Below are 26724 nucleotides of genomic sequence, written 5' to 3'. Positions count from 1 at the left end.
TACGCGTATATACCCAATGAGGTTGCTCCGAGAGCTTAGTTATAGTGTGAAATTAATCACCGGCATTTCCACGCAGGGTTAAGTAAAGTCCGATTAATACTTTAAAATGGGGCCGGTCGCGGCGACGTTCTCTTTGGGCTGAAGAGTTGTCCTCTGATCCATGGAAGAAGATCATAGCCAATGAGACGGTAATACGAACCACCGTTTGAAGGACTCACTCCGGTAGGTCCCTACTTGCAGTTGGGGACGTAATGTTGTCACCAATCCTGTGCCTAGGAGCCATGCATTCCATTCGACGACCTATTTCTTCTCGTTTAAAAGACAAGAGCATGGAGTGTGGGGCCGGGGGGGGGGGGGGGGGGGGGGGGGTGGGGCGGTGGATAAAGGTTGGAAATGCCATTCAAGAAGAAATATATATGTGGGGGCTAAATCGTTAATTCCGCATTTTCTTCCGGCGCCATGGCTTTTGTTTTTAAGGTAACCAACCTTCTGGAAACGGAATTGAACGTAGACTGGGAGCTTGGCCATCCTGGATTGGTGACCGATTAGGTTTTAGGGCCTACTAGCGCCGCCTGTCTCTAGCATACCTTGCATGTTACTTACACGACCTCATATAGCTTGATCATTATAGGAAAGAAGACTATAAGCATAAGCACTCCGTGCTAAATGTACTAAAGAACTAATGAGGAAATGGCTCTTAGCGCCTTATAACCGCCGGGTATTCCTTTAGGGCGCCCCAGGGACCTTTCTCCCCAGGGACCTTTTTCCCCGGGGTCACCTTCCCCCAAGGCCCTTTCTCCCCAGGGACCTTTCTCCCCGGGGGGATCTTTCCCCTAGGGCCCTTTATCCCCACGGTCTGTTTCCCCCGGGGGGCTCTTTCCCCTAGGGCCCTTTATCCCCAGGGTCTGTTTCCCCCCGGGGGGGTCTTTCCCCTAGGGTCCTTTCTCCCCGGGGGCTCTTTCCCCCAGGGCCTTTTCTCCCCAGGGGCTCTTTCCCCCAGGGCCCTTCTTCCCCAAGGTCTCTTTCAGGGCCCGACTTTCGGGGCTTAATCATCGATAACCTGTAAAAAGATATCTAATGGCTTTGCAACATCGTGACTCTGCGGCCTTGTCGACTTTGGACCTGCTAAGATTAATTTTACGCTGAGAGCTTTCGCCCAGAGATCTGCCAAACCAGCGACCACAAATTCGTTGCCCTGAACGACCGCAAAGCACATGTTACAATCTGCAAGTGTGCACGCTATGTCTTCAAATATCCTTCTCTCAGTTGGCCAGAATTTGATGTATTTTCGCTCATTCCAAATATACATAACGGGGACCGTAGGCCTTGAAAGGAATCGGGTCACAGCTTCGGATGGCCTGACGTTATCATCCAGCGTATGAAACATGTTCATCTCTCGAATAACTGTATGTTCAAATCCCGGCGCTACCGGCACTATCAGGCCCTCATTTGCTATATTACTTGGCACTCTGCTGTGTGACCAAATTGCGGATTCGATTGTTCTTAAATAGCCCGAGAAATCGGAAACTGGTTCGCTTAATGATCCAGAGCTACTTCTGGCGTCATAATTACTGGATCTGGAGTGGATGCATCTATTTATCACAGGCGTGGCTGATGGACTGGGAGAAATTCCTAGGTGATTGATGTCGGACACAGCGGGGACTCCATTTTCGCTCCTGTCTGTGGTAGGGGTTTCCCATTCGATGTCGGACATAACATGAAATGGAATGTTTTCGTCTTCATCTCCGCTTCCATCGTGAGTTTCTGGCCAGCTGAGCTCACTTGGAACGGGCGGTGTCCCGAAAAAGCAAACGAAGATATCTCGCTGAAAGGCTAAGGTTGTCAAATGCTGCCCAAAAGGCGGGCTATACTCGTATATTGTATCGAGAAACAGATATTTCCGGTCCTTTTTATGGCTATTGTTGTCGGGTAATCCATATCGCAATTTCTTGGGTACTCTATTGGAACAGAAGAATGGTGGGGTACCGGCTCGGTTAATCGGGCTTGCGATAGCGCGAATTTCGATTGCTATATGCCTTGCCAGGGCCTCAGCCCGTATTGTATTGAGTTCATACTGGTCTGAAGGCCTACACTGCCGTATGAACGCCCTGGCAGCTGCTAGATCAGGGTCGTCTCTGGCAAGCGTTTGGATCTGTGGGCTGTCGAATCCCAGGTTCAGGGCCAATAATGCCAAATAAGATTGGCGTTCCTTGATAGACCCTTCAACTATAGGCTTCTTCTCACCTTGGGACCGGTGAGGGGCAGTCTGACTCAAGACAGGGAAGTCACGCATAGCTGCAAGGAACATCATAAGATAGCCAAGCTCCTTTCGTTGGATGACACTTCCCGAAACAGGCCGGAAACTGCCTTCTCCAGTGTGAACTTTCACTATATCTGGCGACTGCCCAACATCAGTGAAACAGCGGTAATATGACTGTCGGAAGGTGGGTTTCGCGTCTCGTCGTACTCGAGGTTGTGGTGTGGGTAGTAGTGGACGGAGAGATTTGATTAATGTCTCCATGTAGATAGTATCTTCGAAGAAGGTTCGAAATGACGGGATGCGCCCCTGGACCTGGAGAATGCGGGGCAGGATATCTTGTAGAAGGACCAGCCTATCAATAGCTGAGAATATCTCCCCATGCTGTGCAAGATCTTGTATGGTGTGACGGTCAGATGTCGCCTCCGGGGCAAGGGTCTCCAACTGTTTGACGGTGTGGCCATCCACGAGGTTGAAGAGATTATGATCACCACAAATGAACATCCAGGTCCTGTTGATGTGCCGGACATAATGCTCCAGTTCCTAGCATCCTGTCAGGCCACCCTGCTTTCTGAACTGGAGACGGAATACAGACCTCTGGGCATCTCATCGGAAAGATCCGATTGAATGATCCGAGCAAAAAGGCATCCCACAGGCCTATGAAGGGTATGCTTTCATCGAACGCATTTTGAAGGCTTTTGAAAGGTCCAGTCCCTAACAATTCAAAATTATCAAGCTTCTTTGAGCTGAGCCGTACTTTCCACTTTTCGACCTGGTCTTGATTGTTCGCCAGCTGGCAAGACCTTATGCTTCGGTAGATATCACCATCGGAGAATTTCAATTCATGTGAATATTCTTCACGTATAGTCTCCTGAGATGCTTTTGACAGTCCTATAAGATATCAGCAGCTGCAAGATACAAAGCCTGATAGTAATGTAGATATCATGTACCAGTAGTGTAGAGAACCACCGTCCACCATCTCTCGGTGGGTTCAAGAAATTTCTCTGCAGCTCGCAGTCGGTGCTCGCCGTGTAAAACACGGATGTGAGTGCCTTCTTGGATATCGAGGAAATACGGGATTCTGTCTTGCATCAAGTCCAGACCCCGTAGGTTCGAGTACGCAAGGGCTCCTTCAAGGTCTTCCGGGGATATGATCACCGGAACATAATGATTTGGATCATGAAGGCGGGTACATCCCTCAGCTTGAAACACATTCACCAGGTGGTTGATGTGTTTTTCATCGACATTTCCTCGCATTGAAATACCGTAATAGTGTAGGCGATCTAAAGACACCCTGGCTCGGCCACGAAAGTGGAGGCTTTTGTCTCTGAGAGCACGTCGATCAGCAGAATCCATTGACATGATGATTCCGTTGCGGTGGGCCAAGATAGTCATGTCAAGGCCGCCTTCTCTTAAATGATTCTTAGAGCGTAAAAGCGAAAATGTACAAAAGAGCTTACGCGAAGACTACTGAAATGAGAACAGCGGGCTTGCAAAATCCACTTATTCTGTACCTAGCAAAATTTCTGGGCTCTCAATCACAGGCGCTCCAATCGAATTCCACTTTTTTGTCCGCTGTCCAAATCATCTGGAGCAAACCGTCACGTTCTATGGATAGAGTCGTAACAAAGGAATGCTATATGTTGCTTATGCGTCAGGGCGAAAGAGAATAATGTACTCAGCATCACTTACACCCAGTAAACTGTCCAGTTCAGATGTCCAGGTTGCCTTGAGGAAATCCACTATATCAATACTCCATCCGTGGGAATTTTGTAGGTTTGTTTCATTGGGATTTTTATACATAATTCCCGGTTGCATTATGCGCAGCATTAGTGTTCCGATCGATTGAATGTCGACCCCCTTCTGATTACCCAAATTTGCTATCAAGGAGTTTCCAATATCTCCTACGGACTATGTCAGTGATATCTTATTCAGTACTTCAGCATTCCATACCCAGCTTAACAGCTCCATCGTAGGATAAATACACATTGTCATAGATCGATCCATCATAGCTGATTTGGAGTTCGTTGTGGATAAACCGCAAGGCATTCAGGATCTATGCTGCGTCAGCTCCAACGAACACTATTCGTTTACGGACTGAATCCACTTGCATCTCGACAGATAAGCGAAATATATTCTTCTTCCAACTTAAAGAACTGCTGAAGCCTTTCCAGTGTGATGTCCATTCGTTCATAAATGGTATATACTATGTTCTTCTGCAACCATGCCTCGTGTAACTGAACAATATTGGGATGATTTATCCCGATGAGATTTTGCTTCGACTTAGGGTCGGCTAACGTCAATTCTTTGACAGCTATAATACGTGGGGACCGTTCATGGGCGTCTGTGCCTAGAAAGCACTTTCCCGACGATCCAAGCTTGATAAATCGGCGGTACTTAGTCCACGGAGATCCGTCTTTGACAAAATTACTCAGTCGTTTCGCATCTCTCACTGCGGCTTCCGGCTCTGCTGGACGTTTCCCATTAGATGGTACTCGGCCAAGTACTTGTGTGGGACTTTGATTCTCCACAGAGGTGCTCCCCAGGATCTGGCGAGTCACTTGATACTGAGTGGTATGATTCACAGTATCTCGGTGTGTGGAAGACAGGATCAGGTCATCGCTTGTTGGAAAGATAGTGCAGTTTGTTGTCCGCTTGTCCTGTTCGGTGAGCTTGATGCCCGCAGAGGTGAGGACATCCTCACTTTGTGGAAACACAGTGCAGCTGGAATCCCGGAGAGTCGTCATTGTTCTCTTCCTACATCGAACTGATGCTTATATATAAAAAGTGATCTCGCCTGTCTGCATCCCATCCTTATTATAGGGAAGTGGACGTACCTGAAAGGCAGAAAATAATGACCATTTTCGACAATGTAAATTGTGGACTTCTTGCAAGGTAAACTTTTAAATGGGGAAACACTAAAGTTTATAGCCGCGGGCGACCCACCGCCTGGAACACTAGGGCTGTCATTAGACTTATCGTCGCTTGTTGGGCGGTAGCAGAACCAATTAAAAGACTCGGTCACGTGCACGATCTTGAGGTTGCTCGAGATCTATTGCATTTTGTATACTTATCTTTCAAGTTCCCGAGGAATACGACGGGATAAAGCAATTAGGGGGTTCTTCTTTCGCAGCCTGAGATTGATACGCCAAAATACTTGTGCCGCCACTTTTTATTTCTGCTTCCGTAGAGCCGCAATTATGCACACCCAATCGAATGGCTGCTCGTTGCAACTGAAAGCAGAGGTAGGTCCACATACATACCTAGAGTTCCGTGAGAGGGATTGGAACTAACAAGTGCGACAGACGTATATTATAAGGGAAGGTTGAGCTTCATATATTCTGTTTTGTATATTGGTACTATTGAACGATCATGGTACTCCATACAATACCTATTATGGCGCACTGCTAGAGATTAGTGCGCCAACGATGTTTATTTCTAGGCATCGAATAGTTGGATAGTGTTTATAAGTATTATATCACGAGATTGCTCTATTGTCATTGCTAAATGTGCTGGTCTAATAAGACATGTTCTCGTAAGTAAACCCTATTGAGGAAGACGGCAACCAATGTGATCTACAAGCAGGAAATAGACGTTATTCCCAACAAAAGGAGCTCTTCGCAGTACCTGGAACTATGCCATATCACACATTGCTTGGAGGTACACTCTTCTTCAGCTTTTTAACCTTACGATTTTCTGCCGGCTGAAAGGGCAGCTCGATAAAGTCGATTAGATCATCCATCTCGCTCTGAACAACCTTTCTGATACCATGTCGGATATTACCATGTGCAGATACTATGCCATGTTAAACGTCAAGGTGCTTATGTGTACTCGGTTGTTTCGTTTCCACATACCTGTCACTAATCCAGTGCCTTTGCCCTTCCAGAAGTCATGTGAGACAACTTTCCAAGGATTGATACAGCCGTGAAGCTTCCAGATACGTTCATGCCGGCTATTCCATGGTTGTGGAGGAATATTGTTTTCAGATCCTCCTGGCATATAGAGTCCAAAACGTAGTATCTATGACCTGTCAGTCCTTGCCTCGTTGATACCCTTGGTAACGGACATACGTAGTTCCCTTTGTCCTTGGCCAGAAGCTTGTCCATCCAAGGGTATACCCAGTCAAGTTGGGCTAAATGACAGTGAGAACTCTACTCCGTTGCATGTGATGATACTTACCAGTGTCGTCGACTTCCCAAGCCACAAAGATTGTGCGGTCGGTATCGAGGGCTAAGTCCAAAAGCTCACGGATATAGGGAATTTGTGCGACGATACCATCTCCAGAAGCCACCATAAGGACTCTTTGATATTGTCCAAGGTCTAGTCTTTCAGAGTATGGACCATCAATCCACGTTAGGAATTCTGTAGCACCATGCTCCAAAAGGCGTCTTGTGAAACCATTTCTCTTCTGTACAAGCAAGGAAAGGGATTTTGCTTTTCCTTCGTTATCTGTTTCCCACCATGTGATTGTAAACGGATGTGATTGTAGAAAGGATAAGGGGCTGACACCTGGCATCCAAATATAAACCGTCATCCCAGCTCGAACAACAAAAGGCCTGTTAACCGGTATTACGATTTCAGCTGCGCCGGACTGCCTTCTGCGCACGCCCGCCCTCGACCCGAATCTTGTACTGGTTAAGTTCCTATAGAATAGAAGGATCAAATGAAGCAGAGTCGACAGACCAAAGGCGCTGCTTCCAACAATTAAGTAAAGTGGCGCGAAAGCCTTCTGAAGATACGCATGACGCCAGAGGGCAATCATTATGAGGACAGCTATCCAGTAATGCAACTTGAGAAACAATTCGTAGACCCACTTGCGAATAAGCAGGAGGACGACTGATAGAGAGATGGCGGAGGCAGCCTGCCAGTAGTTAGATTGGACCACACGCAACTCACAGATACCTTACTAAAACTCCGTAAAACTGTACCGGTTCTTGAGGATCCAGACCTCTCTCTCGTATGGTAATGGCAGAGTGAAGAGCTGCTTGTACAATAGTCATTGCCCCAAACGTTCCGTGAAATTGAAGGTATGACCGGAAAGGGATGCCTAACAGATTCGCAGCAAGGTTAAGTCGACCGGCAAGAAGAAGTGGGACGAGATTAGCAATGGCAATACTACCAGCTCGTGCACCTATAGTGCCAAGAGAGTGCGTGAAGATAAAGTTGCATGTCAGAGTCCCAGCCCAGTAGGTAATCTGGAGAAGGACCCACAGCCTGGACCGGCGTCTGAAAAGCGTTGGGTACACAATATGCTTTAGAAAGAAAAAGGAAAGCTTCCTTAGCAAGGCGCTTGCCAGAGACGCCGATATACGATGCTGCCCTCGAAAGGGACCTGAGCGAGATTGGTAAAAAAGCTTGCTCACTCGGTAAAGGAAAAGGATAAGGATAACGCCTCCTAAGCAGCTGGCATATATGTGAGTGATATCTAACATCTTGTTCGCAGACGTTAGTCCTTCATACACCATTACCTTTACTAAAAGAAATGGCAGGGCTACATGCTCTACTTAAAAAGAATAATTATCTTGAAATGGGGGCAAATCAGACAGGCTGATTGGTAGATAATTTTCACTTTAACGAAAAGTCCCTTTTGTCATTACGTTGCATTGTACAAAAATGGACGCCCCAGCTCCAATGTGTAAAACTGACTTCCCCAGATTTCACCAGCTTTGGAACGTGTTCACATGCGAGCGAATGCTACTCCGTTATGCAGTAAAATGATCAGTGGGTGCTCAAAGCCTATGATGACCTTTCAGGAGGTCGATCATGTAGATTATGTCTGAACAGGTTTTATCGCCTCTCAATTTATTACTCGATAGGGTAATGATCGAAATTTTTGTTCTCCGAGAGCGCAGGTATTTTATATAGAAAGAATTTGTCTTACCTTATGCAAACATCTGATCAGAATAAAGTACACGTTTAGGGAGCTGTGGAATAATATGTTGACAATAGGTTATGCGTGCGTGGAGGGGGACCCGCTTCATGGAAGCATTCTGGACGTACGGGTCTACACCGGTTAACCAACTAATGGGTGCTAAATAGCACAAACAGATGAGTCACATGGGGATTTGGATGGCGCAGGCACCTGTACAGCTTGGGATCCAACATGGTATGCGTCTAGACACCGCGGTGTCCATTTGGGTTTCGGGAGATTGAGACACTCAAGTTCGGCCGTTCAAGTTGTCGGCCGTTCCTATATTTAGGCAACCAATTACCCACAGTACCAACTGAAAAAATGTAATTTTACGCATAATAATCCTGGCAATAGGCGCTTTTCTTTAGACAGTCGGATGCAGCCAATTGAACAATTGGGATAGCCGCCATGTAGACAAAGCGGGTAATGTCGTGTGCCTGAGCGGCAGGTAGCAGTAGAAGGCCAGCAGCTCCAGACCATCGTCGCACAATACCCATATTACGGACCTTTCTGGTTTGGGAAGCTGCTGCCCTCGGAGTGTGGAGTGACCTTGTACAAACTAAATATATATATCTCTTTTTTTTTCAGTAGGAGATATCTTTCGAAACGTACAGTTATCTCAAAGTCAAATATGTCGGTAATATAGTCGAGAGGGTCACCACCGCCGCAATATCTTATATCCTTTTTTTGAAGATCTCCTGTAAGCTCTTTTCCACATTTATGGAGCGGAATAACCCTTACGTACTTTGTGCTTGTCTGCTCAACGAGTCTTCTCTTTGACATGCATCTCGGGTCATCTATAAACTCTTGTAGCTAGCGTCACCAACAATTAGATATAATGAGGTATATGTAGACTATATGAAGGAAGGACAGTATACAATATCTGGGATACTATCAAGATACACGTCATATACACATAAACTGTGTTGCTACCCGTATGCCTCTGTACTATTGACCTTGGTGCATTATGTTCTCGACGAAGCCAGTTAAGGATCCTTCAATCTATTTCATGCGGAAGCGGTTGATGTGGGAAGGGCGGTAACTTTGACTTCTGTACAGTCGCTCCCATGAATTAGACTTCTGGGCTGCTGGAAGATTGCTGTAGATCGTCATCAGTGTGCCCTTCATCCGGATGCTCCACTTCCGTCAGGTTATGAGAACCCATTTCGTAAACTTGTGGTAACGAGAGCCAACAGGATAACATGGCCAACGGTCAGAACCGTGCGAGCTACACAAAGAGGATGGATAGCAAAAAAGGAAAGAAGGCACACTGTATCCCGTGTCAGAATCGTTTGGCATCAAATCCAAAGCACACGCAGTGTCTTAGACAATGCTTCCAGACCTTTGTCTGGTCATCTTTGTTACCTATATCGTGCCCAAGTGTGGATATTGAATACTGGGATACCACTCGAGTATCTCCGTAGTACCGCCGACGCAGTGGCAACTGGGTTCTGCGCTGTAGAAAACTTGATATCCCTAAACCTAGGCTAAAGAAGAAAGACTAATACAATCAATAACTGAGGACATGGGAGCCTCAACACAAGTTAGGATACCAGAGGCCGCCAGATAGCATGTACACATGAACACAGGATAGTAATGTAAACGAAATTAAGATAAACGAGGACTAACAAGCTTAGAGCAGTGTGCTGAGTATCCACACGCACTGGTCAATCAGCCAAAACAAAATATGTAACCGCTTTTCTCAACTTCAAGGTAATTATTGGACGAATGTGATACACTCATTTCTCTACAATCAAAGCTCTTTCATCGATAGGATCTTTTTGCTGGTGGTGATATTGCGCCTCCAACTGCTGCAATTATCTGGCGAAGGGTAGGGTGGGATTGGCTAATTCCGACAGCTATGAAAATATGCTTCAATTCTTAGTAACGAGTTGAATAATCATGAATAATCACTTACACAAAGTAGTTCATCGATACAAGCTCGTTGCGTGAGAGACTGGAAGCCCCGGATCTCTCTACTCCATCTTTCTGGTCTCATTAAGACAATGACATTCGGCCTGGCGGAAGCAGTCCTGGGCTCCATAAGTTCCATCATCATGTATCCCACCGAGGGAACAGCGCTAAACTCGGACAATTGATTCGATTGAAGCAGATACAATCCAACGTTTGCTAACACTATAGGTTATGACCGCAAACTGCTTAGCGATGACTGAAACACACACCTATTTTAATACAACCGGCCTTTGTGAGATGAATGTTCTCAATGGATAGTGTCATCTCACTGACAAAAAGCGTTTGCTGAAGGTAACGTAACCCATAGAGTACCTAACGTATATATTAGCGTAGATACACCACTCGACACATTCATTAGCACGGACCTCTTTACAAATATATGATATATATTTCTCTTCCAATTCCATATGCTGTCGAACCTGACTCAAGGAAACCTCCGTCTCTTCGTAAACTAGGAATAGGATGTCTGTGTCTGTAAATGCAGCCAATAAATTCACCACATTAGCATGGGGTGGCTTCATAAGGCGAGACTCTATATCCCACGAGATTGCTGCTTTGTGCTTGATAGCCACCATTTGCTTCGGGCTAATGTTGTTATGTGCCAACCATGCATTTCTAAATTTGTTGCTGTCTTCAAATCCAATGCTTGATTTTTGTAGTGAGGAGCCTTTGAAAAAAAAAAGGCCATTAACATTGGGCCGCTCAAAAGGAATGCCGACGCTTTTGATAGATAGCGGGAGGCGTGGAGGTCTATAACGGGGCGTATGTCTCTGTACTGTGTTAGATACATTCCTAATCCTAAAGCTAAACTTATAGCTGTACTTCGTTGGTTTTCTTTTGAGGAATGGTGAAAGGTGCATCTTGCAAAGTCCTAGGAAACCCCATATCGTGACCTGGATCCGGCTGCGTACTGCAATACGGACAACTAATATTTTGTTTTGATGTAAGGTTGAAGGCAACTGAGGATCAGAAATATTTTGTTAGTAAGTCCGCTGTGATGACCGGGAACGCCCTTTAAATTCAGACGTAGGGGGAAGCGCCGACGGCTACTCATACAATCAGTGGAGGTCTAAGCCCTGTCTAGGTGTATGCTATAAATATCAGCATAAGTATTATTGGAGGATACGGCGTGGTCATGGGTGAGAAAGCCGGGCCAATAGACTATTCTGAGCCAAACATTGCAGTTCACAGGGTGTAGATGAGGCAGCCAAGGTAAAATAGAAGCCCCGAAACTAACCATTATGCAGTTTACAAATTGCTAGATTATCCAATCAGAAGATGATAATTCAGTCTCGCCGATGCCAGGTTTGACCTGTTGTTATTAGCTCGTGGACCGGAAAGTTGTAGCTCGTGGTTCTGGTCACCTTAAAGTTCGACGGTGTCCTAGGCCGCGGTAAGAAAAAGAGCCACAAATCATTCGTTCATGAAGTCCTATTCTCAGACATAGCTGTCCACTGTAAATTAGAGCTGTAAATCTTACTACTATAGGGCAGCAGGTTTGATTGATTCATTAAGCGATAGTGTGCATCTGTGCTTATGCTAATTCTAGCATCTCCCAAGTATCACACGGACCATGTAGCATAATCCGGCCAATTTCTTAGCAAGCAGGCTTCTTCGCCAATGTCTGAGTGACGTCTTGTGTAGCCTGGCTATATTCAGTAAGTTAAGAATGACTTGATAAAGATTTAACTCAATCTCCGTTCTTCTGCCATATATACCTAGCTTGAGTATAGAGAGATGATCTCTAATGATGAGAATAATAGGTTAGCCGTTCTCCTTTCTCAGGGGAGCACTACGCAACTGACTAATTAATCATAGGGACATTCTTTCCTCGTATCTTATTGTTCTTTTCAGATGTCTTGTCATCATTTTCGTATAGCAAATTCCATATACGTCTAGACTCCTAAACAAGAGACATACATTCTGAGAAATTTTCGAACATTTTCCCTGAAATCTTACATGCAAGCAGAGATGTAGGCATTTAGAAATGAAATCGGCCAAAGCGATATTACCGCTTTATTCTTTTCGGTGCCACTGGACTAGATTGAAGCCGACGTTTGCGTGGCTCAAGCATGTCGCCTTGGTGGCATACGCGGCATCGGATAGTACCTGGGGAACCATGGTCTGCAGATCCGAAAGCGCTTTTAAAGCCCTGCTGTACGTCGAACCATGCCATTGTCTGGGGAAACCCACTGATATTTTGATAAAACTTTTTAGATATTCGAAGGGAAATAGTGACAATATCTTCAGGATGCCGTACGGTGAAAGCAACATCGCGTTTGTATCGGTGGCATACGTTGCAGATGTCTTCCTGCAGTTTGCAAATTGACAGGATTTCCTTTTCTCTCATAAACTCCATGCGTTCAGGGTAAAGGCGGCGAAGACTTTCTGTTACAGCGTAACAGTCACTACGGCAACGTATAGATCCCTGGCAGTAGTAAACCCCCGAGGTGTATACCATAGGGTGATCAAGCTCGAAATAGAAGTTGGAAACCAGGAACCTAGTTGCCGCATGTAGTATATCTTGTCCGGAGTTCGGGCTCAAGTGAATGTTATATCGCTGTCCCTGTAGATCGCTTATATCATCTAAGCGAGTCGGACGTCTCAATCGCGTGTTCAATAGTAATATACGTCCTTCCAGATCCTGACTGAGTCCGTTAATCACGTCACTTAAGCGTGTTTCGCCGTCCAGATGATCCATAAAAGAGTGCCATAAACGAGAAAGGGAATGCGATGATCTTTCGGGCTTATCCTCGCGTCCTGTACCTAGAGAAAGGGCGAAGTCTATTACCACTTCTCCTCGCCAGATCCGGGAAACTTCCCACAACGCTAGCTCTGTCGGACTCGCGAATGCGAGCCCTCCATCCCAGAACTCCCCAACAGCTGTCTTCATAGGCTTAAAGAATCTACAATAGTTAGTAGCGTCTTGTCTGCCGTTACGTATATATTCAACTCACAAGGGAGCCGCAGAAGTGGCGCGAGCCCTGGAATGAATTAGACGGGGATACATTTAGGAAGGAAAGTGTTATTGACGTACGCTTCCCACAACAATGGCTCTAATTTGGTGTCTCTAGGGCGAATGAGTGTGTACCCTGAATGGAGATGTTATGAGCTGTACAATGGTTTAGATAACCAGACACTTACCTTGCGGCAGACTAGAGGACGGACCGTTATAGTTTGCGAAAATAAACCGAGAGTTTCCATGCGAAGTTGCTGTGACTGCTACTCGAGTTCCTGGTATGGTTTCTGGCACATATCCGAAAAGGTGTCTATCAGGCGTGAAATGCTCCTTCAATCCATCCTCCAATATATCTTCGTTGCATACAGCGTCCCTGGTAGCATATCTGAAGAGGGACCTAATATTCCCGAAAATAGTGTTTGGTGACTTAAAGGTTCGCTTAGCAAGATATTCGAATATCTCACCGCATTTTTGCGTTGACCAGTGAAGGTGGAACTTTGCAATAACACTCGGCCCCCCTGCTTCAACATAAATAAAAGGGAAAGAAAGGCGTAGAGTGATTACGGGACGTACCTGAGCTTGTCCCGATAGCAAGGTCAACCATCTCATGCAAAGGACAATGTAGAAGAAGCTTCTGCATCTCCTCCATGAATGCTAACGGCGTGACACCTCGGGCTCCCCCGCCGTCTATACCCAAGATCCTGACCCCAGCCGTCTTTGGCTTGACATCCACGGTTAATTTGCCATTATCGCCGTATATACAATTTACCTTTAGCCTATCTTCTCGGCCGGCAACGACTGCACCGAAGATTCTGATGCATTCGTAGCAGATGGAATGTCCGCAACTCAAGTGCTGCTCTGGTGCCCGACGAATGCATTGAAGGCAAGTGATGTTACTCCTATATGGTGATATGAAATCATGCAGTCGTTCGGCATTTGCCCAATGTAACCTGCTCGAAGATATATAACCACTTTCTAAGTGTACGAAATGGTCACAACAAGAACGTTCGATCTCGTCGCACATATAGCGCGCACATTCTTTGTTATAGCACATCTCTAGTGCCTTATAACAATGCTCCTTGTAGAGGCTTGAAAAAGTATATTCCATGGAAAAGCCTAATGGATCAGCGATAGTCCATATACTCTTGGTATTCAGAGGGTAACACTCACGGTGCATTTGGGGAGGAAACGCATCCATTATAATGCTGGAAGCGATTATGGAGGCTACGCTTCTATAGGGCGTTCTGTGCAGAGATGCGAGATTAAGAAAGGACACCAAGTGAGTCTGGTAGTCCGTATCCAGCCTGTTCGAAGTGCGAGCGGCGAGCAGAAAATCGAAACTTTGCGATATTGTTTGTGAAGTATGTCTGATAGCACACCCGAATAAGGACAACATATGAGACGCTGAGAAGAGCCAAGACGCGCTACACCGTACGTTCAGCATTTCTTCGGTCTGCTTCCGGATCTCATCTCGCAGACGCTGGTGTCTAGCCAATAGGGAAAGATGGCTACCGCCAAGTTGAAATACTTTAACGGCAGAAAATGTCTCCATCATTCGAGAACCCATACCCGAGTGAAGAGTCATTTCCAAGTTCTCATACATCTCTGTACTGTGAGGAAGATCTTCAGACATGATGATCAGTAGTCGTGGGCGGACTGTGGAAGGCCCAGTTGCCGCACTTCCGATGTCCGCCCATTGCATGAGCCGTAGTGCTACGGCATCGAGACTGGAGAAGTCGTCTGCGAAGAGGCATACCACATCGATAAAAAGAAAGAGTAGCCTGCTGTACACAATGTCTATTACCGCATGTGCCTGAGGCCTCCAGGAGGCAGGATATGAGACGGTCTCGTGACATAGGACATGGCTACGCTCTGTATGGTTATTCACGAAAGGGTTGCTGTCAGCAAAGATCAAAGGGGAGTCGGTTTCTAGCGAGGCAGTATCTGCGCGTAGATTGATATCGTGCCTATGGCCCCGTCGTCCAATATTATTACGCGTAAACAGCTGTTTGAGTGCTGTGTCCTTAGCGCTTGTGCCAACAAATAAAGCCGTTCGAAGGTTCTGTGAATCTGGTCTCGGCAACTCTGCGATTACTCTGCCAAAGCGGCCGGTATCCTCAAAGATAACTTCACCTGTGTCTCCTTTTTCAACATGGCGAAGCCAAGCGAGGTGATCGCAGGTAGCCATGATGCTGCTAGAGCGATTTACCAACAAGCTAATGAGTGTCTTATATAGTTTGCTGCCTCCAGATATTGGCAATGTACATCTACGCAAATGCGTATTTCTACTAAAACACCCTACTCAATTTTTATCTATCTGGCCTTGCTCCTAATTTACTGCTATCGCTATAATTTATTTTTTTCTATTGCGATTTTGTCTATGTGATTCCTCCTTTTATATCGATCTTGTGTAGGTGAGAAGATATGAGCGTGTGTCTATGTGTTGCTACATATACATTGCAAGATAATGAACATATAAGTCTCCCTCACTGGTTGAATTGACAGTCTGGTAAACCCTCATCGTTGCCAATCGCTTCAGTTATTTCTTGAATAAGCCGCATTTGCTCCTTGTTAATAGCTTCGAGTATATCGATTCTTATTTGTAGTTCGTCAAGAAGTTTCCGGAGCCTCCATTGCGAACGCTGTAGAGACTCGCACATCTCTTTCGTGCATTGCACGTTCAGACGCGCCACATTCAGTCTATCCAAATAGAAATTGATGGCTCGTCCGAGATATGCAGGTGTAGGCTTATCGTCAAGGGAGACCTAGGTGAATACTGGGTCAACAAAATATGAGAAAAGCTAGCAGAAGCGAAACAGCAATACAACGAACCATGAAGTGCTTTCCAAAACACCGCAGTCTATCTCAAAAGCTTCTTTGAGAGACAATGACGCCTCAACTAAGGCGCCTGAAAGCAAGATGGGTAAGCAGGACAAGTATGTCTTCAATGAGACATCAGGGGACACACCTGCACTTTTGAAAAATGGCGTGCAACTAAAGACCAGGAACTATGGCTTTCCCGCTTCTTCCGAGCGTTTAGCGGGGAATTTCCTACTTCGAAAGTTTAGCTCGCGACCTAGGGTAGTAGTCGACTAAATCTGGTAGTGACCTGGGAATTCGTTTTATATTACATCTTTAATTCTCTTCACTTGGCTTGTTGCTTGGCTCGTTGCTTGGCTCGTTGCTTGGCTCGTTGCTTGGCTCGTTGCTTGGCTCGTGGCTTGACTCGTGGCTTGGCTTGTGGCATCACGGCTTTGCTCAGATAGGGCTGACTTATCTTCTGACTGGCGCGCATCACGCTGAACCCCTGCTATAGGCGCGGGACCCGCTGTAGAACTACTACGGTGTGACAGCGTACTACGTTACTATAATAGAGCGACCTGTAATGTGCTAAGGACGAAAACAGTCAAGTTGAATGCTGGTACAATTTATACTAAGCCAAGTAAGATATCCTCCGATGCCTTAGACATAAGTCTGATCCCCTTATGTTTGTAGCACCTCTGGCCTGCTTGCTCCAAGAAGTTGTCCGACCTTTGAGCTGAGCTGCACCAAGAATGGCTGCAAACTGTCAATATACGCTTCGAGGGATTTCACGTTCCTATTCCAGCACTGTTAGCCTGGGTGATGTGTGTAGTGCCACAACTAATCTTACTGCCGCTCTGTCTGTAGCCTGTGGAGTAAATGAGCATTTGTGACAGGTAAAAGCAACAGCGTTTTGCTTACTCGTTCTCAAGTGACTGAACGCGATCACACAGAGCCTGGACCGAGTGGGTTAGGCTCTCCACATCGTCTGCTAGGTCGCACCGACCGTCTTCGAGCAACTCCGGGACGTCGTTGACCTCTTGAATCTGAGAATTGGCGGGGAATGTGGGTGGCATGAGAGAGACGGTTGGCTCCAGGGGGAAGTCAAATTCAGGATCAAAGAGAAAGATATCAGGGTTTGGGAAATCCACCTCCCCACCGGCACCCCAGTTGAGAAATGCTTCCATTGTTGTGTCGACCATGGTGTCTCTAGTGCTAAGCTACTGCCGACGAGGCCTGGGTTCTGCACCTTCTTATAGTCTAGCTTTGTCGCAATCATCCCCTCCTGGTGGATCTCAACTTTGACCAATAGACTTACGCATGAGTATGTATACCCGGCCACAGCGCGTGTCGTCCTATCACTTCGGTTTCAACACATCTTTCAGCCTGTGCTCGGTTTGACCCTGGCGGCTCGCCCTCGAGAATTCTATAAATATGCTCAATCTGCCCTTAACTAGGTTTCCTAACCGCCCAAGTACCGCTACGTATCCTAGATCTACGTACGCCTGTTTCCAAATGGAACCGACTGAGCCTACCTCCCCTGCATCGGGCCACAACAAACAGTATTACTCTGAGGAGGAGCTTCTCTTGATTCAGCTCAAGCAATCTAATCTTTCCTGGCCTCAAATTGAACAGCTCTACAACCGAGCTGTGCCAAAAGACCGCCAGCGAACTTGTTCTGCTTTGGAGAATAAGTGGCGACAATTGCGTCGTGAAAGAATATTTGCACAGGTGAGCTTTAATAACTATCATTATTATGACATCTAACGTTTCAAGTCATATTCTCCAAGCAATCCATAACTTGGAACGTTTTCCGACCCGCTAGTCGATGCATTGCAGATAGCCACTAGAAACGAAATGCTGCAGTCCAGTGGCTCTCACGTTCGCATGTTACTATTTTTGGTTTTTTAGAGAAAAATAAGCATATCGTATATTTATTTCTGTAATTAGTCCATATCTGAAGCAGAAGATGTTGCGGGATTTTAGCTCGTGGGCGTCTTGGGATAGCAATATATGAATACAACCTTCTCGCCCGGCTGATCAAGTGTGAAAATGTACACCATTCACTTCTCACATTTCAGCTTTTGATTTGTGTCAGAGGAAGATGGCCACTGCTCCAGTACGTCTCGCTTTTCTTGCCATAGGATCTAGCTAATTCTCATAGGTTGCATTGAATGGCGACCCTTCGAATGGCTCGCTTGCTGTTCCTAGTGGTTTTTACGAACAACAACTTTTGGCATATATATTCACGCTGGAACAGTCGCTCATCGAGGCTGAAGACAAATGCCACCGCGCACAAATTGCCTTTAACACGCTATATAGTCTTTACGAACGCCTCTATAGTTCCTACAACGAGTTGGCGGCTGCACATTACCAGCTCAATTTTCGCGGTTCTGCGACCGAAGATCTGGCACCTCCGGATCAGAGTGGTTGGGATGACTTCGAGTGTGGCCGGGTGAATGTGGGATCTCATTTCTAATTCCGTGAACGATGATTGAATTGGCAAATAAGCTTTGGTAGGATTACAGTCTGAGGAATCTTAAGATGTCCCTGCTGACTATCGCATTTTAAGAATACTCACAAATCCAATTGTCAACATTCATCACCGCATCTTCAGGTGTAGTCTTGTACATAAGTAAGTAGTTCTCTATATCAGACGCGTAGAAGACTCCAATGGGGAACTTCTTCGAGAATTCTTCCGCTAATCTTTTAATTCGCGCCTTGCTGTATACACCAGATTCCGACAATGGAGATCTACCTGGATCACCTGACTGGCACGATGGGAAGGTCAAACCTGCATAAGCTGTAAAGAAAATGTCTTGGGTCATAGAGCGGGTCACAGAAGTCATTGGTATGATCATGTCAATGCATCGAGATTGTCGGAATAGTCGAGGCACTGTTCTTTCTGTGCTGGTTAGGACCAGAACACGGCCCTCCTTCGCGTCTAACCCGACCAGTAGATCAATTAGGTGTGGTACAAGAGCACTGTCTAGCATATCGATGTTCTGGAGCAGCAGAAAACATCGTCGGGGTAGGCTTCGGAACAGAACAACATAATCCGTTCCGCTCAACTGCTGCGACGCGACATTGATAGTATAGATATTCAGAGCGAAGAGCCCAGATATCGCCAGACATAGGCTATTCTTTCCTGACCCTGGCTCTCCCCACAAGAGATAGCCACGCCGGTAGGGAATGCCATGTTCAGAATACCAATTCACCGCTGCTGGTGATAGAAACTCGTTCAGGTCCTCTAGCAGTGCATGTCGTCGTGCACGACCGATTCCAAATGCAAAGAGTGATGGTGGAAGCCTGATAGCCGTTCGTTCCCATACAGCATTTCCTCTTTCAGAAGCTAGCGTTTGCCCACGGAATATGATAGTGTGGTAGCCATCAATGGACATTTCTTCCACTTCCTGTAGAAATTGGCCAATATCACTACCGTAAAGCCACAAGGAGGTAATGCAAATTGCTCCGCCACCTTTGTCATGATTGATCTGAAGAATGAGAGGATGATTTTTGAACCAGATGAATAATGTATTAGCCCATGGAGGGCTATATGTGAAGAGTTCAGGGTCGATGTGGGGCTTTGAAAGGCCTTGTTTATCCTCCAAAAATTGCGTATTTGTCTGGCGAGAAGCGTTCCAGTTCTGGTTGAACCTATCCGGCACCTCAGTCTGCGAAGACGTTTGGGCTGATTTCCAGCGGATAAGCCTTTCGTAGAGCTCATCGCCTGGTAGTATTTCTACACTATGAAACAAGATATCGAAGATTGTTCTGATTCGTAAAACCAAGGCTATACGCAGTGCGCATAGAAATATCAGGCAAGCCATCGTGATTGCCACCCGGATACAAATGTTTTGTGAATCACACGCTGTTGCCATACTGACCGATGAGGCTTTTAATTAACCTCTGACAGTTCAAAAAAAAAAAAGGGTCACGATCTTATAAAGATGGAGATATTGTGTTTGGTCATGGTCTATTTATACACCCGGACCTGATACGAATAGAGCCCAAAGTTACGAAATCGAGATTGCGCAATCTGTCTTCTGCTTCTATAGTCGAGACTCACTACCCGAGCACCACTCATCTCCAGAACGCCGTAGGTCTCAAGTTCATTCATGCCCCTGTCTCAGTAGCTTCCTAGATTACCATTATCTGAAATTTACCCAATGCCGCATCCCCGAAGACGGTCCTTGGGCCGCGTGACGGTGTGATGAATTCCGACTCGGACTACCGGGACCCAGACTTCTGTCCTGACGCTGCAGACGATCTCGTCTAATCGGTCTTCTCCTCAGTATGGGATCTACTCTAAAAGATGGAGCTGGGAGGATAGCTGCAGGTCGCGGTCGGGGTTGGCCTGTCACGCGAGCCATCCGCGCTTCGCGGTGTCTCGAAGAATGTCTCTGTAACAGCTGAGCTAGCCTTCCTTCACCGATAGGCAATCTAGTTATTGCTCGCTCGGCACCTGAATGGATATACGGAGGCGGCAGGTCATATGCAGGTGGAGGACTCTGTCCGAGCTCCTCGGCAAGCTCTTCATGCCTTCGACCTTCTTCCAGCTCGAGCTCATAGAATATCCCATCTTCATTGTCCAATCCATCTCGCTCCCTGAGAGCATTGTAGTAATTCGTGGTATTTTGGATTTGTGCCTCAAATTCCTGTCGAGTGACACGCCACTCGGTCGGGTAATTATTTCGTTGTATACGCTCCCAAATGAAGTCACGAACATCTTCAAATCGAGCAGTAGACCGGTAGACATGAAGGTCTCTTAAAGCTAGGCGAAGTTGGGAACCGGCGTTCCTCCAATTGTCAACCTCAATGAATCCTGTTCCAAGAGGTTGGCGCATTTCAGTGGACTGGACATCTATCTCAATATTCAAAGAGTCCAATGTGTCGGCTGCTGTAATCCGATCCTCTTCACTACCCCAAAGAAGGAGACGGAGTTGGTCGGTAGCCCTGTGCCAGTAGGGCCCATATGCTGGTACATGGTCCGCTGGACATGGCAATGCCAATAACTCATTGTTCTCAATAAAGACCCCATACGGACCCGTGTCCGGGTCGCGTCGCGTCAAATTACCCGACTCATCCGGCTTTTCGGTACGAACCCCCACAGGGGGCACCAGATACCTTGGAGGGAGTACGGACATATTGACAGTTTGCAGATACTTCGTGGGTTTGCCCTGGTCCACATATTTATTTTTCGAAAACGGATCCTTCTTGCGGAAACGAAAAACAGCTCTGAGAAGCTGTTTTGTAGAAATGTAAAATTGAGCCTTTCCAAAAAGTTTCAAGTTCAATGCCAGGGCATATATATTCTGCTCATCTATTGTAATGCTTAGTATGTAGCATTTTTCTATGTTTCATGTCCTACTTCCCTTTGAGCTCTCGGCAACCAATCGACGTGATCCATTAGCATGCCTCCCAAAGCAAAAGGCAAACAGAAGATAAATGCTATCTCAAAGAGTGAAGCCCACCAACTACTCAAAGATTATGAAGCCGCAACCCCATATATCGAGCAACTTTTCCGGCTCTTAAACAATGAAGTTGTTAACGAGTCTGCTAAAAAGTTACGGCAGATAAATGCACGCATCCAAAGAAGGAATTCTGCTGCAAACCGCCCTTCCAAACAAGGAACCATTGATACCGACTTCTTCATTGATTGTGGCAAAGAACTTGAGAAAGCAGTTGAGGAATACGTTGTAGCGGATGATGTTAGTACCTATGGGAGGCTGAAGAAAAAGATAGACGAGAAGGTTGAGAAAGAAGGATATCCTACAGGGTGGGGCCTTGATGATGATGAGTTCCGAAATTTCTGTAAGACGATAGGAAAACAGCCAGAGCATCCACTTGAATATGATTCCACACATGAGGGTCCTACAAGCCAAGGGTATGCCCAAGGCTCAGAGAGACTGGAGGACACTGAGCCTGAACCTGAAGACGGATTCGCAGCTCATCAAGGTGACGAAGCCCGATCAGAATATGGCCATGAAGATGAACTCTCGGGTGATGTGCTTGACGAGGAGTATAGCCAGACTTATCGAGGCAGACGTTCGTATCCAGAGGATGAAACTTTTGAGGAGCATCATCACACGACCGGTCATGATGAGGTTCGCTACTGGCAACAGAACTTTGTGCCTTTGGATAGGCTTTTCGAGGAGACTGAAAAGACATACGGACTGCCCTTCACTAGAGGTCAAATCCTGGCATGGCGCGCGCATGGAAACACCGGTTGGTCAGTGATTGTCGGGTACGAATGTGATGGCCGACAGATCGCCCGTCTTGAGCCTGCAAAAAGACGTCCGTTTCCTAAGGATTCACGCACACATATCCAGTCCAATTCCAGAGGGCACAAACCTAAAAGCACAAGGGGCTCTAGGAAAGTTTATCGATCATCTGACGATGTTGCAGCGCTAGGCCTGGTGGCATGGAGGGTGGACAATAAATACGAGCATGAGCCCACCTCAGTTCTACGACCCTCAGAAAAGGCTTGGTACCCTGAGACATATGTCCAAGTCTGCTGGACAGACGGCGTCTGTACCTGGGAATCTCGCGATAGCCTCCGGTTTGTCTTCGGAGGCAGCCCTTATAAGGTAGACATATTGGTTTATCGGACCGCAATTGCATTGGAGGGAGACTACCAGGAAGCATTGACCGGAGTACGCCCACAGTATCCCGACGGCGGAGTTATGCAAAATCAACATTGGAGGAACAGAAACGCCCTTGGTGGAGCACACTGGCTTCATCCCCGAGCAAATAAGAACAAAAGAGTGGTCAGCATACAGGAAGAGAGCCTGAGTGACCTTGAAGATGAATTGGAAGATGAAGACATCGCTGAGGAAGTTGAGGAAGAAGATGAGGAAGAAAGTATCAATGAGGAAGCTGACCCGGAATTTACTGATGAGGAAATTGATGAAGAAGAGGTTGAATATGATGCCGACGTACTAGCTGCTGATGTCGCTGAACCTGATGAGGCATATATGAGCGTGCCAATCGAGCCCGAAGGACAATACACGCGCACTGGAAGGCACTTCCTGCCAACACCACCCGCTTCTCGAAGACAAACTCCTCATTACAAAGATGGAAGATCCCTAAAGCCTCGAGCTGGGCCCTCCAGGTCTAAAAGACCTACAGCACCCCCAATGCCAGCTGTACCCGAGATACCCACGCGGGACCAGATCCGTGCCGCGCGAAATAGACATCCCATGTCGGGCCCTAGCCAAAACAGTCAAAGGGATGCAACGCCGCGACAGCGGCAAGACCCATCTCTAGCTCATCAAAAAGAACCTACGTTTCGCAGCCGGTACCCAGACACAGGGAAAATGGAACAGCAGTCCTTTATTCGTAGAGCTGCTTCTCAATTGCCCTCTCGGCAACCGAGAACTTCAAATCAAGCTCAAAGGGGGCAACAATCTTTCGTTCCTAGCAAAGTAGCTTCCGAACCACCCCCTCTGCAGTCCAGGACTTCGGGCCTCACGCGAAGGCAACAGCAGCCCTCCCTCCCGAAAAAAGCAACTTCCATACTACCAACTAGGCCAAGGAGGCCTTCAGTGTCTAGAGCCTATCGTTCACACCCCGAAGTAGGCACACTTCGCTATGCCACATCCCCAGAACCTGAGCCTAGTACCAACAGGTTTTCCGACACAGGTCCAGCAAGACGTGCAGAAAAAGGCTTCAGGAGCCTAGATAAGCCTTACCGGCACACTACACCTGCGCGACGCGAAAATCAATCTCACCCGAAACACATGCGTTAGAAACATCGAGCCACAGAGAAATCCATCACATTCTACGCCGTGTAGAGTTGACTAATATTACCCAATTGTAGGCTATTTTTGAGGACCTTGCAACTCAATTTATTTTGTTATTTTCCTTCCTTGATGTATCTAAGCATACCAGATTGAAGAGTTTCCAAAACATCATTTGTGTTACTATGAATAATGATATCACATTTTTGCAGTCGTTGCAGGTCAGACTAAATGGTAGATTGCAGTATCCGGCTCCAGTGTCGATGATAACATCCATACATCATCCTTTAGGGGCCAACTACGGTATGTTCTGGATCACAATTATCTTACTTTAGCTTACATTCACCAGAATAGTTCTCATTGTTTTGCACAAACACACTTGAACGTCGCCACGAGTCCCACCACTTACATCCTAAATAGCACAATAACGCAAAGCATAAATTTACATATGTTACCAAGTAACACAACAACATTGGAAAACTTACTTTTGTAACTTTGTACATGTTGATCAGGTAGGCGCTTTATATATTACCTGCTACCCCAGTTACTTGCTCTAAATGCCGTGCGTGGCACAATGTTTAAACAGTCTAAGACACCAGAGAGCGCAGATTTGCCGTCTTCGGTATTATATAGCGAAGAATATGATACCGCCACCCCCTTAGTCGCATCTCTATTATGGAGCTTGCCTAACGAGCGACCGCTACAAGCAGTCAAACAACTTAAGATCCTAAACAACCAAATTCGCTCAAAAAACATACAGCACAAGAGAAGACGGGACGAAGGCATAATTGACGTTGAGTTTCTTTCGTCCTTTGGGACCCGAATGGAAGATGCTTCCCACGCCTACTTCGAATCTGGAGGTGTAGAAAAGTTTCTGCAAGCACAGGAATCTCTTCAGGAAGCCATAACTAAGTCAAATTGGCCAGAGGATTGGAATATAACATGGGACCAGTTCCTTGAGTACCATGAAGCTTTCATAGGGGAGTCAGGAAGCCCAAGGAGAATAATGCCAGAAGCGCACACTGAGCGCTCTCGCCCCGCTAATGGTTTGCTATTCTCTATAACTGAGGCAGGTGGAGAGCAAAACCTTGTTGATGATGACGACAAGAGTAGTGATAATCATGATCAGCTTGAGAATGATGAGGAGGAGCCGGAAGAAGCGGAAGAAGCGGAAGAGGAGGAGAAGGAAGAGGGTGATGATGAAGTGTCCGACTACGATGATGATTACGATGACGATTACGATGATGATGTGTCAAACTGGCGGGCTTACAAAGCCTTAGATGATACGCAACATGAAGCAGAAAAGGAGTACGGTATTCCATTTAGTCGGGGAGCAGTCCTAGGGTGGCGAAGCCGTGGGAAACTCGGATTTTCAATGATTGAAGGCCATCAATACAAAGAGAGGGAAATCGCACGCGTGACAACGTCCACCACTCTTCCAAATCATGTCAATGACAGCATAGACATCGACAGACATGCACGAGCTCACCAGTCCTTTGATGAAGATGTCAGTTATTCTTCTATACTTGTTGAGGGCACGGGTCTCGTTGCGTGGAGAGTGGATGATGAGTACCAGCTCGATCCGACTGCCGTCCTTCATCCTACGCTAAGCCCTCAGTATCCTGAGACGTACATAAGGGTTTCATGGATTGACGGGGTCTGGACATGGGAATCGCGTGCAGGCTTCCGCGCAATTATGGACCACTTGACAAAGTTCCAAGTCGATCTGCTGATTTACCGCCTTGCGATCTCCCAGGATAGCGCTTACAAGGAGATTTTAACTGGTAGGAAACCGGAATATCCTGCTGTGCTTCCTAGAGTCCAACGTGTAATGAGCGACAACGCACGGATAGGAGAAGCTAACCGTGCAGTGACTTTTAGCATTGATAATGTAGGTCGACAGGCAAAGGATCCGTCGACTACTGAAGATACATGCAAAGGACAGAGCCTCCCTAGTATTGGTGACAGAGTTGATAGCCATCCTACAAAGAAGGGCTACAAAGATGATAGGCTTGACTCTCCATCCGGGCCGAAGGGGTTTCGGGGACCACGGTCCGATAGGAGCCCACGACGTTCGGGGCTCCAATCTTCCTACAACATGCGTCAAACAACCACCCTCTCAGCTGGCTCTGAGAGATTCCATACTTACAGACCAATAAACAAGAGGGTGGAAGGCGAAGTGAAGCAGAATGCTAGATTGCAAGGACAACGTATCCGTTCACAAGGTCTTGGAAGGATGGATTCAAGTCGATCGTCTCTTACAGAAGCTTGGCGCTCCCAGGATGAGACGTATCCTTCAGCTGGTCATGCTTCGAGGCTGATTACCCGTCGCAAACATTAAACTGTGAAGTGCCAGGGTTATAGATGAGTCAACAGCATAGCGGCTGGTTTCAAGATCCTGCTTATTGTTATGCTCACTTCGGGTATTACTTTTTTGTTTCAAGTACGTGCTGTTTTAAGTCGCTTTTGATTTGATATTCCAGTTTGTGGATATGCTAGTAGCAGAGGCTCGTGGAGGACCATGAACAAGACAGAAAGAGAAAGAACAGAACGGAAAAGAGAAGAAAAGATAAAAAAAAAAAAAATGTTGACCTATACTCCTAGCTGCAGGCTTCACAAGTGGAAGCACAGTGCCCTTATTTCATTTATGATCTTCTTAAACTGTCAGAAGTGAACTATCTTGCTCGTTTGATCATGGCATTTGTCCGGTAGTTTGCAGAATATAATCATTCCCGTTACGATTACTTATATCTTCGTGTTCTGGAGTCACGTGTCTTATATTTCATATACTGTCAATTAATGGGGATGTGTCATATTAATTATTCTTATCTGTATAGAGGAGCAAGTAATAGATTGATGGAGTCAATTAGCTTGCCTAGTAATGCTACCCTCAGGCAAGATCTCGTGAAGAATAACGGCATCAATTGATGTGAAATAGTAGTAACAATATTATATCGTGGTGTATTGGAGACAAAGGGATATGACAAGCAGATAGACGTTACAGTACCTTTTGGACATTAACTAGAGTCCCTTAATACACACACACACACACACACACACACACACACACACACACACA

At 46.4% G+C, this 26724-nt stretch overlaps 10 protein-coding genes across 10 annotated transcripts; 2 read left to right on the top strand and 8 right to left on the bottom strand.

Annotated features, from left to right (window-relative positions):
- Positions 1-1045: 1045 nt before the first annotated feature.
- On the bottom strand, positions 1046-3619 carry ASPBRDRAFT_665854 (uncharacterized protein; the record flags this gene model as incomplete). Its single annotated transcript, XM_067628735.1, has 4 exons — positions 1046-1550; positions 1713-2800; positions 2835-3148; positions 3208-3619. 4 exons carry the CDS (start codon positions 3617-3619, stop codon positions 1046-1048), a joined length of 2319 nt encoding a protein of 772 aa, XP_067473576.1.
- Positions 3620-4196: 577 nt separating this feature from the next.
- On the bottom strand, positions 4197-5004 carry ASPBRDRAFT_200957 (uncharacterized protein; the record flags this gene model as incomplete). The annotated part of the gene is made up of 2 exons (XM_067621494.1): positions 4197-4313; positions 4465-5004. 2 exons carry the CDS (start codon positions 5002-5004, stop codon positions 4197-4199), a joined length of 657 nt encoding a protein of 218 aa, XP_067473575.1.
- A 929-nt stretch (positions 5005-5933) lies between these two features.
- Positions 5934-7542, bottom strand: ASPBRDRAFT_95598 (ferric reductase family protein; the record flags this gene model as incomplete). The annotated part of the gene is made up of 5 exons (XM_067629535.1): positions 5934-6052; positions 6178-6277; positions 6328-6389; positions 6437-7118; positions 7165-7542. Coding segments are annotated over 5 exons (1341 nt in total), but the record flags the coding sequence as incomplete, so codon positions are not given.
- Positions 7543-9621: 2079 nt separating this feature from the next.
- Positions 9622-15289, bottom strand: ASPBRDRAFT_69768 (uncharacterized protein; the record flags this gene model as incomplete). The annotated part of the gene is made up of 12 exons (XM_067629044.1): positions 9622-10040; positions 10087-10298; positions 10352-10454; positions 10508-10912; positions 10965-11052; positions 11715-11791; positions 12063-12089; positions 12235-13048; positions 13100-13126; positions 13180-13234; positions 13287-13619; positions 13675-15289. 12 exons carry the CDS (start codon positions 15287-15289, stop codon positions 9933-9935), a joined length of 3864 nt encoding a protein of 1287 aa, XP_067473573.1. The 3' UTR covers positions 9622-9932.
- A 200-nt stretch (positions 15290-15489) lies between these two features.
- ASPBRDRAFT_48972 (uncharacterized protein) lies at positions 15490-16170 on the bottom strand. The gene is made up of 3 exons (XM_067626206.1): positions 16070-16170; positions 15934-16009; positions 15490-15866 (listed from the first exon to the last, which is right to left on the bottom strand). The coding sequence occupies exons 2-3, from the start codon at positions 15934-15936 to the stop codon at positions 15588-15590; spliced, it is 282 nt and encodes a 93-aa protein (XP_067473572.1). The 5' UTR covers positions 15937-16009; positions 16070-16170; the 3' UTR covers positions 15490-15587.
- Positions 16171-16584: 414 nt separating this feature from the next.
- On the bottom strand, positions 16585-17105 carry ASPBRDRAFT_200954 (uncharacterized protein; the record flags this gene model as incomplete). The annotated part of the gene is made up of 3 exons (XM_067621493.1): positions 16585-16699; positions 16754-16771; positions 16825-17105. 3 exons carry the CDS (start codon positions 17103-17105, stop codon positions 16585-16587), a joined length of 414 nt encoding a protein of 137 aa, XP_067473571.1.
- Positions 17106-17418: 313 nt separating this feature from the next.
- On the top strand, positions 17419-18382 carry ASPBRDRAFT_35082 (uncharacterized protein; the record flags this gene model as incomplete). The annotated part of the gene is made up of 3 exons (XM_067623311.1): positions 17419-17634; positions 18002-18022; positions 18068-18382. 3 exons carry the CDS (start codon positions 17419-17421, stop codon positions 18380-18382), a joined length of 552 nt encoding a protein of 183 aa, XP_067473570.1.
- An 88-nt stretch (positions 18383-18470) lies between these two features.
- On the bottom strand, positions 18471-19733 carry ASPBRDRAFT_35081 (uncharacterized protein; the record flags this gene model as incomplete). The annotated part of the gene is made up of 1 exon (XM_067623310.1): positions 18471-19733. One exon carries the CDS (start codon positions 19731-19733, stop codon positions 18471-18473), a length of 1263 nt encoding a protein of 420 aa, XP_067473569.1.
- A 478-nt stretch (positions 19734-20211) lies between these two features.
- ASPBRDRAFT_200952 (uncharacterized protein) lies at positions 20212-21050 on the bottom strand (the record flags this gene model as incomplete). The annotated part of the gene is made up of 2 exons (XM_067621492.1): positions 20212-20306; positions 20369-21050. 2 exons carry the CDS (start codon positions 21048-21050, stop codon positions 20212-20214), a joined length of 777 nt encoding a protein of 258 aa, XP_067473568.1.
- Positions 21051-21317: 267 nt separating this feature from the next.
- Positions 21318-25986, top strand: ASPBRDRAFT_200951 (uncharacterized protein; the record flags this gene model as incomplete). Its single annotated transcript, XM_067621491.1, has 2 exons — positions 21318-23244; positions 24719-25986. 2 exons carry the CDS (start codon positions 21318-21320, stop codon positions 25984-25986), a joined length of 3195 nt encoding a protein of 1064 aa, XP_067473567.1.
- Positions 25987-26724: the final 738 nt, after the last annotated feature.

Source organism: Aspergillus brasiliensis (genome assembly GCF_001889945.1).
Source record: "Aspergillus brasiliensis CBS 101740 unplaced genomic scaffold ASPBRscaffold_21, whole genome shotgun sequence".
NCBI classification, from domain to species: Eukaryota; Fungi; Ascomycota; class Eurotiomycetes; order Eurotiales; family Aspergillaceae; genus Aspergillus; species Aspergillus brasiliensis.
Note: the sequence above shows the minus strand (reverse complement) of the source record. Positions and strands in the feature narration are given on the sequence as shown.